At 40.2% G+C, this 9,134-nt stretch overlaps 1 protein-coding gene across 1 annotated transcript in view; it reads right to left on the bottom strand.

Moving 5' to 3' along the window:
- LOC117953606 overlaps positions 1-4,338 on the bottom strand; it is a 7,716-nt gene extending 3,378 nt beyond the window's left edge. The window contains 10 exon segments of the mRNA XM_034886778.1: positions 1-2; positions 4-625; positions 885-1,026; positions 1,129-1,319; positions 1,433-1,537; positions 1,658-1,862; positions 2,000-2,139; positions 2,281-3,576; positions 3,905-4,058; positions 4,312-4,338. The exon segment at positions 1-2 is cut by the window's left edge and continues 173 nt beyond it. Coding sequence (XP_034742669.1) covers positions 1-2; positions 4-625; positions 885-1,026; positions 1,129-1,319; positions 1,433-1,537; positions 1,658-1,862; positions 2,000-2,139; positions 2,281-3,576; positions 3,905-4,058; positions 4,312-4,338 — 2,884 coding nt within the window.
- Positions 4,339-9,134: the final 4,796 nt, after the last annotated feature.

Raw genomic sequence — 9,134 nt, 5'->3', positions numbered from 1 at the left:
TCTAGGACCAATGTTGCATGTGGCCCAGCAACTTTTAGAATTTCTTGTTTGGTTTTTGTGTTCTTCCGAAGGTTGAAATGGTGGAGGATGTTTCTTTGCAGAAAGATGTGTGTGGATGGGGTGAGCATATTGAGGAAGTAGTTGTTCTTCCTCATGCCTGCAAATAGTTGCTCTGCACACTGACTGTTTAATCTTCCTACAAGTTCCGGAACAATCTCAATCCGCCGCAAGACATCCTTGTCGTCCTTGCTATTGCCTTGGTGGAAAACATCACTGAGACAATAGTGCTCTACTGAGCCAGTAACAGGATGTCCTCCCTTGTCTTCAGGTTCTTTCCTGTGCTTCAACCATGGCAAGTTTACAGCAAGGTTTTTCTCAGTAGCTTGTCTTATGTTTTCAGGTGTGGGGTCAACCAATCTACCTTCGTTGATGGTAAATGGTGTATCCTCTGGGCACCTATTCCTTAGATGACTTACAAATCCCCTGGGGTAGTCATACACTGTAATATTTGGAAAAAACTTCCAGGATAAAAGAAGGTCTGCAAAGTCTCTGGGGCTCTCCGCTCTCAGGTTAAACTTTACAGAATAAATAACACCACAGGGACAAGTGATTACAGCCCATCCACCTGAAACAACAAATCACATCCTTACATGTAAAGCATATTAACTTATGTGGCTCATTGTTGTTGTGTACTTAATTAAACTTCACAAAAGCATTGGCATTACTATGACAATGTGTTCTATTTTCAAAATAGCAGATAAACAAGGGATGGCTGTTTTTGGTCATTTAAATTTTTCTTAGCTCATACAGTTACAGTACTTTGGTATGGGTCAAATGACAACAAATTTAAAGTTTTCTGTTATAAGTTGCTGTCACACACTTACCAGAGGCGCCCCACACTTTATCAAAAACCTTGTTATATGTGACTCTAGAAGCCATTTTGTCCCGCAGACGGAGCACAAGATCCATCTTAGAACCTCTGCTGTCAATTCCACATTGACTGCAGAGTTTCCTGATCTCAGGCAGCTTTAAAACAACACAAAATGTGAGTTATTTGTAATATTATTTAACCCTCCTGAAAGACCAACACAATCAGGAAATTCAATAAATAAATAAATATGAGAATACCTTGAGATTGAGAACCTCATCTGCAAGCCGCTCTTCTGTGAGAATCTGCTCTGCATCACTGTTAGAATCAGGCAAGTGGACTTTTTCACTCTCTGTGTTTATCAAAATGTCAGATCGTCTTGTCTGTGGTCCAATCCAGGGGGACCAGTTGTGATAAGTAGGTTTTACAACAAAAGGATTCCTGCAGCCAGCTGAGAAATGCAATGGAGACAAGTAAATACAATTTTTGAGGCACACTAATGCATTGAATAACTTGGTGCACAAAATGTTTTCAATTTTTCTGTTGAATAGACACCAGACTTACGTGGATAAAGTCCACGGATAATCACTTCCATAGTAACTGCTTCCCAAAAAGAGCGTGCATTCACTTCACCATTATAGTGTTGAGGTGGGTTTGGTATTTCACTAACTTTAAAAATAAAACAAAAAACACAGGATTCCATTTTGTTTATTATGTTCATTTCAGATGAGTCTAGCATTTAGAATAACAGTATTTTCATACTTGCAGGTTTCAAATCTAAAAACCTACCTGGCATGCTGAAAACACCTTTCTTATGGAGATCCATGACAACAACTGCAGGATGATACCCACATGAAATGCATGCGTATTGGTAGTCATGGTCACTTAGACCTTCAAATGACAGATATGCCTGCAGGATCCGATCCTTGTTAGGAAAGGTCTCTCCTTCTGTGTATTCTATCATTTCAATTATGCGGCTTACAGCAGTGTGAGTCTACGGAAAGAATTAGGACACATTTACAAAATCACAGTAATGAAGATGAAAAATTCACAAATGTGTCTTTTACCATTTGTTGTAATGTGTAAAAATAATATTCATATTCTAAACAAGTATTAAAAACTACAACTAACCTGCAATGCATTCCTCAGTACCAGACACAAATGTATGGACAGCAGCAGGTGATCATTGAAGTTGTGGATGCCGTCTTCCCAGTTTTGATATCGGTAAACCATAGAACAGTTGGGGCAAGTCTTCCTGTATGTTGATATACCTACGAGAATATTAAAAAGATTATTAAGATCTTACGTCGACATGACGGAATAAAAATAGGATAAAAAAAAAAAAAAGTCTTATGGAAATAAAAATAAATCAGTACACTTGTAATCAGAGCAGAGTAGAGTAAATTACAAACCTTTGAATACTCCTGTCATAGTCAATATGTTGGCAGTGGAAGATACCAGCTGAGGGTCACCAAGCCCGGCGTGCTGTCCACATTCTGTGCATTCAGTCTCTGATGGGATCAGATGTTTGGGGAACCCATTGAGAGCCTTGGCATCTCTACTGCTGGTGACAAGACTGTCAGGAAGATCAGCAGGTATTTTCTTGTGGTTAATCAAATACTTGATTATCCTCTCTGCTGCTTCATCAGTGATGGAACGACTTTCCTCCTGACATTCTGATGCTGTTGTCCCACACATAACATCCTCCTCTGAAATCACTGCCTCTTTGAACATGTCTGGCATTTTTTCAAAGAGATGCCACTTTGCTGTAGCCTTGTGCGTACAGGACCTTTTGCCCTGTGTACATGCACAATGCCAGGTATTTTTTCCTTTGTCATAAGTGACAATCACCCTTCCAAGTCTGCTGAAAAACGACGTTTTAGGTTCAAAGACAGACACGTGAAATATTGTGTCTGTCCCACTGCCAAAAAGAAGAACTGAAAACGGCGTATTATTTGGTAGCGCCTCCTGCTGATTTTTTAAAAGTTCTGCTTTTCTTTGAAGACTGAACCATAAGTTCTCAACCAGGATGTTGAGGGTAGTTTCAGACAAAGGTTCTTCTGACTCTGTGGCGCGTGGACAAAAGCGTAAAGATTGAATGTGTTCACACTCAAAAGGCAAAATCCCACTTCGCTTGGCAAACTGTGCATTCACATTACACCTGTCAAGCTCACATTCTGACCTGTGAAATTGTGACCAGGTGTTTTTTATTACATGTATGGGTCTTGATGGACCATAAAAGGATTTCTTAACAGCAAAAACACCTTTTTTGGCATCCACACACTGACTTCTTAAATGATGATTTTGTGAAATGAGGTCCACATTTTCCTGGTGTTTTCTTTTCAAATGAATACGGAGATTCTTTTTTCTCAGGCGCAGATTGCACATTTCACATGTAACCATGTCTTCTGAGCGGACAGGTGCCTGTACTGCCTGGATGTTAGAGGCTGTTGGTTGGACAGGTGCCTGTACTGCCTGGATGTTAGAGGCTGTTGGTTGGACAGGTGCCTGTACTGCCTGGATGTTAGAGGCTGTTGGTTGGACAGGTGCCTGGGCTGATGCACAGCTGGACACCTTATGGAAAGTCATCGTGTGGTTAACCAAATGATTAACAAACCTGTCCCTTCTGTCAATAGTTGAAAAACAGTATGGGCAATGGAAGTGAGATGCGTCTCTACAAGGTAGGCCACATCTGAATATATGGAATTCTGCAGTAACAAAAAGAAATGAACAAAATTAAAAAACAACATCTACATACATTGCAGAACTGTTTAAACAATATGTGGTTCATTCCCACTTTAAATAGAGCAAGGACACAACGTAATAGCTACTAAAATAAAAGAAAAAGGTTACTACACGTCTGGAAATATACAAATGATTGGTAGAAAACCCTATTACACTTTCCAGAAATTTAACATTGGTTTACAAAACATATTTAAAGAAAGATTAACCTTTAAAAATAAAAGAAAAACACTAGAAAACTGGTAAGTATGTAAAACAATATTTTATATTTTTTTCAAGTGTAGTTTTACATACCGTTATGTTGAACCATAGCAGTTTGTGCTATGTGGTTCTGTACCTTGTACGACTCATCGGCACAGTATGAACAAAGGGGACAGTAATATTTCTTGTTTATGCAATATGGGAGAATCTTCTCTCCGTTCCGAATGTTACAAATGGACAGGTGGATCTGTATAATGAAAATAAAAAACAAAGTTTGAGCACAAAATACATTTCTCAATTAAAAATGTTATCTATTTTTCTATTTTTTATCTAATGGTGCCCTGCAGGATAATAATTAGCTGTGCTACATGCTAAAATTAGCCTTCGCCTGTATGAATTACGAATTTCACTAGTTTACAGCTGTTAATTATATTTTCAACCTAATCTAGAAAAGCGTATTAATTTACTATGTGAAAAAAATTTTAAGAAGGTAAAATTACCTTTTGTTGATTTTGTGGGTTTTGCATTATGGATCGTGTGCCGAACACCAGTGCAAAAACTTTTCAAACTTCTTTCTTTCTTCTTCCTTTCCTCTTAACCCCGCGTCTTTAAGGCATTTATACTATCTTCTTCCTTTCCTCTTAACCCCGCGTCTTTAAGGCATTTATACTAGTGATTATGAAAATAGCGCCCCCTTCATTTCCGGAATGCAATAGTCCCATTTCCAAATAAGGTATGGGACTGACGGAAAGGTCCGTCCCCGCCCCTTTCTGTTTGCTGCAGCGAAGTGTACTTCGATCAATGGACACTTTCCAAACTTAACGGTCGCCATCTTGGCTACGTAGCGGACGGGGCGGGGCTAACAGTTGAAAAACTTTGGCGGCCGAAGACGCAATTCCGAGACCGACTGAGCAATACAAATGTAAGTTGAACTTGAGTCTTTTTGCTATACTTATAACAAAAGCCACCTGTATATGTATATTTGGTTAATTTTACAGTCGGTAAGGATTTTTGCACCCCGAATAACGTTTATTGGTACCGTAATTTGACGTGGCAAGAAGCCAACCATAGCTAGCTAACAGCGGCAGTTTAACCATATTGGCAAATAAGTTACAAGATAATTTTACATTGTTAAAGTATTTTGTTGTTTGTGTTATACTATCGTCCCCCTGTAGAAGATTTTAGTGTTAAAAGTGTGATCTTAACAAGTTGTACATAATCCGCTGTGAGCGTTAGCTCAGCTAAATAGCGATAAGCAGATTGTCTGCCGGTAACGCTAACAGTAGCGTAATGTTAAAACGTATCCACTGTTACTGCCTCCACCTGATGTGTATATACTGTATTATTCACTTCTTCAGGGACAGATGAGGAATAGAGGGCCATCATTTAGGGGTGACAATGGCCATTAGGCCGTAGAAGGATCCTCTGTAGAGTCTGACGTCCCCCCTCATATCCCAATCCCCATCAAACTAGCTACAGCCTGGGGGGAGCCTGCAGAACTACAAGCACATTTATAAAAGAAAATTACATTAAAAGTATTTAACTTTGTTATCTTTTGTATTACACGTTGCATGACTGTAGAAAGCATATAATGAATATAAAGGAATGGGGTCTATTTAAATGTCAGGTCTGTTACCTTTGCTTTCACTGTTGTATTGTCACTGTATGAAGACCATTTAGAACTAAAATACAACTTAAAATAAAAGATGTTGTGATATTTTGTCTATTAGGTATGTTGTAAGGGTAATCACATTTAATTTTTTTTAAATATCAAAAACAAAGCAGGAATTATTTTTCAGCAAACACAACAGCAGACTGGAAAGCTCTCCCCTTGCTGAAATTTTCAATTTTACAGAAGAAGGGATGAAACGTGATAGTCATTTCCGGTAAGTGCACATGGCAGTGCGCGATTTGAGACAAGACTCCTCTGTCGAAATTTATGCACTATGCAAGACAGTACGTAGTGCGCGAAGTGTACTGTCTGTAAGTGCAACGGAAGATTTGAGAGACAGCCTGACTCAAACTAGTGTGATACGGAGTACACTGAAAAAAGATTTTTATCCAGTAAGAATATGTATGATGCAACCCTAATGCCTTCCTCTTTTTGATTTTCTACAGAATCATGGCATTTAAATTGTTTAGGGTAAGTACGCTAACATTTATAACAAATAGCTAAATTAAGAAGTTGATTTCATGTAAGTGATTACACATGTATTTTCCTTAAACAAAACAAAAAGAAATCCCAAATGATGCTGTGGTGGAGAAATTCCACGAATGTGAAGGAGGCGTTGTGCATGAGAGGGCACGTTGGGTCTGTGTATGTATGTCTCTTTAAATTTTTTAACCGGCAGCGCACAGTCTAATACTCCTGAGGCCAGAGCCACCGTCTATACTGAGGTCTGCCGGTTCCAGTTGGAAACTCCTGAGGTTCAGAGAATTCACGGTAGATCTCGGTAAGAGACCCGCCTGTTATAGCGCTCTTCTCGCCGTGTTCTCTGCTTTATTATATTAATCATGTGTTTTAGTATTCAGATGACTTTACTGAAGTTAAAGTTCTGTAAAAAATACTGTTGCAGTAAAAGTTCAGCAAGTTAAGTTTCATTTATAATCATTAGGATTTTAAAACATGTGTTTTCTGTGCAGATGTCTTAACTTCATAAGACTGTCTGTCAACAGCAAACTCTGGATTTTAGCCTGATGCCAAACACCATCAGGGGCATCTGGATGGACGACTACAATTGGTTTGGTATCAAACAAATCAACTTTGAGGAGTGAGTCTCACAGTTTGTTATCATTAAGTCTCTGACACACCAACCCGACGGCAGTGCCGGAGCATTTCTTTATGCTGAGAATACATTCATTCACTGGTGAGTCACATCCTCCTTTTAATACAAACTATAAAAAGAAAAAAAGAAAAAAAAAGACTACTGTAAAAATGTATCACATCAGTACACAAACTGCTTTTAAAATCTGCCCTGTGTACTATGTGCAGCTGATTGAGCAGTGTCTGGACACCAACCTGCTGAACTACGCGGTGAGACTGCATCTGAGTAACTGCAGCATTCTTCAAGGAGGAGTCCAAATACAGGAGACGCTCAACAAAGTTGTCATCCTCATCTCAACCAACCAGAGCGTCCACAGGCTGCTGCTGCCGCCGCACCCCTAGTCACTCCCCGTGTCGAGTGCAGATTTGAGTCTCGCATTCTTGGATGTAAACTGTTTACAGCATAACATGTCATATTGAAATTTGTGGAATCCATGAAATATACTTCTCATTGCAAAAAAAAAAACTGAAGATGGGAACAGTTTCAAAAACATTTTAGCTGTCTATGACGGTTTGATTGCTAAAGTTAGCTGTAAACGCCAGTCAAGTGACAGCATTTGTGTTTGATGGCTAAACACCACATGATTATTGGGACCGATCCTGGGACTCCAGGTTAATATGATTCTGAATGAGGAGCAATGTATGAATTCAGCTGTGATTCTGTGAGAATTCACAGATACAGTTTCTGTTTTTTAATCTCTCCCCTTAACATGTTAAGTATGTGTATGCCCGAATATGGCTTCTGAAAAGAAAAAAAAAAAAAAAAAAAGGATAAAATATGAATTACTAAACCGACATAAATTAAGAAGTTCCCCATACCTTTAGAGTTACCCAGCACATTCGCCAAAAATCAGTCTTGATGCCTACTCTCTCAAACTTCTCTCTCAGATAAGGCAGACGATAATTGGAATGTCTTGCTGCTCGTCTGCCCAATCTCTGGAATCTTTGGTTTGTTATTTTTCAATCATGTCGCAGTTTTCTCAAGGAGTCTTGTAGTGGTGAGTCATGTGCAACGTATATTCCCGTCCAATTAGATTTACTTTGGTATTGATTCACAACTGTAACTCCACTGAAGTTATCCGAAACTAAAGTAACGAGCCAGATTTGTAAAATTTAAGTCGAAAGTACCGATATTCATATTAAAATTTAAGGAGAAAAAAAGTCTGCACAAAAAGTAAAGTAAAAATATCTGAAATCTACTTGAGTACAGTAAAGAAGTATTTGTACATTTCTTGCCATATTTGGGGGTCCTAGCCCTAAATAGGAAAAATCCATACAGGGGAAAGGAATCTGACACAGTAACAGCATTCACTTAACAAAAATCCGTAAAGAAGCGAGGACCACAGAGGACAGCTGCTGGTTAAGTTTAGACTAGAACTCAGAGTTAGCTAGCCTACCACACAGATGACCTTCACAGGTTGGCATCAAGTCCACCTCCAACTCAGGCTGAGTACCAACAAGAGAAGAACCCCTTACCACAGCAATGTCTGGGGTCGTCTCTAGCCCTCTCAGGTCAGCGGGGCAGCAAGAACAGAGCCGGTTGTAGGCAGCAACACCTTGCCACCAGCGGCAAACTGTCGCTTGACTGCCTTCTTGTCAAAGAGTCTCTTCATGTTGACCCGACATGACGAGAGTGACTCCTTGGCCAAACATGTAGCATGGTGCAGACGTTCTCTACAGCAAGATACAAAATCCAACACGTTCTTTCCACAAGAGTTATCACCCTTCTCCTTCAATGGGCCACACACATTGTGACCGGACACTAGCTCTGCTGGGCTAAACCCTAGAGATTCTTGCTTTGCATTACGGACAGGAAAGAGAACAAAAGACACACCCTCATCCCGGTATTTCTTTAGCATAGATTTCAAGGCCGGTGCCAGCGCTTAAGCACACCCTGTGACTCAGGATGATGAGCAAAAACTGATTCCCAGACATAGCTTTGGACAATGGACCTACGCAGTCGACCAAAACATGCCTTAAGAAAAAAAAAAAAAAAAAAAAAAGATTCACCAACTGCAGGAATAGGCACGGCACGGGGGGGCACAGGCTGATTAGGCTTACCCACCATCTGGCAAGTACTGCAGGTTTTACAGAAGCAAATTAAATCTGCATTCATTCCTGGCCAATAGAACTGCCTGAGAACACGATCATAGGTTTTGCTGATGCCCAAGTGACCTGACCATAGGTGCTTGTGAGCCGGCGCTAAAACATGCTGCTAGCAGTCAACAGGGATCACTAGCTGAAGAACCACTCCCCAATCCTCCGAATCGGTCACCACCCACCTTGTCCGTGAGACGCATCAACAAGCCAGTATCCACAAAGAATGGCAGTTGACCATTGCACTCATGTTGACCACTCACTTCCAACACTTATCCAGCAAGGGATAATTTTTCTGCGCTTTAATGACAGCCTCGCGAGAAAGCGGCAAGGGTGCAGCAGCGTCAGGCACCAAAACTGTAGCCCTCCCACCAGGCTCGCCTGAAGTACAGCTTACAGAAG

The sequence above is a fragment of the Etheostoma cragini genome, chromosome 12, assembly GCF_013103735.1.
Source record: "Etheostoma cragini isolate CJK2018 chromosome 12, CSU_Ecrag_1.0, whole genome shotgun sequence".
Lineage (NCBI taxonomy): Eukaryota > Metazoa > Chordata > Actinopteri > Perciformes > Percidae > Etheostoma > Etheostoma cragini.
This window is presented reverse-complemented; position numbering and strand designations above follow the sequence as displayed.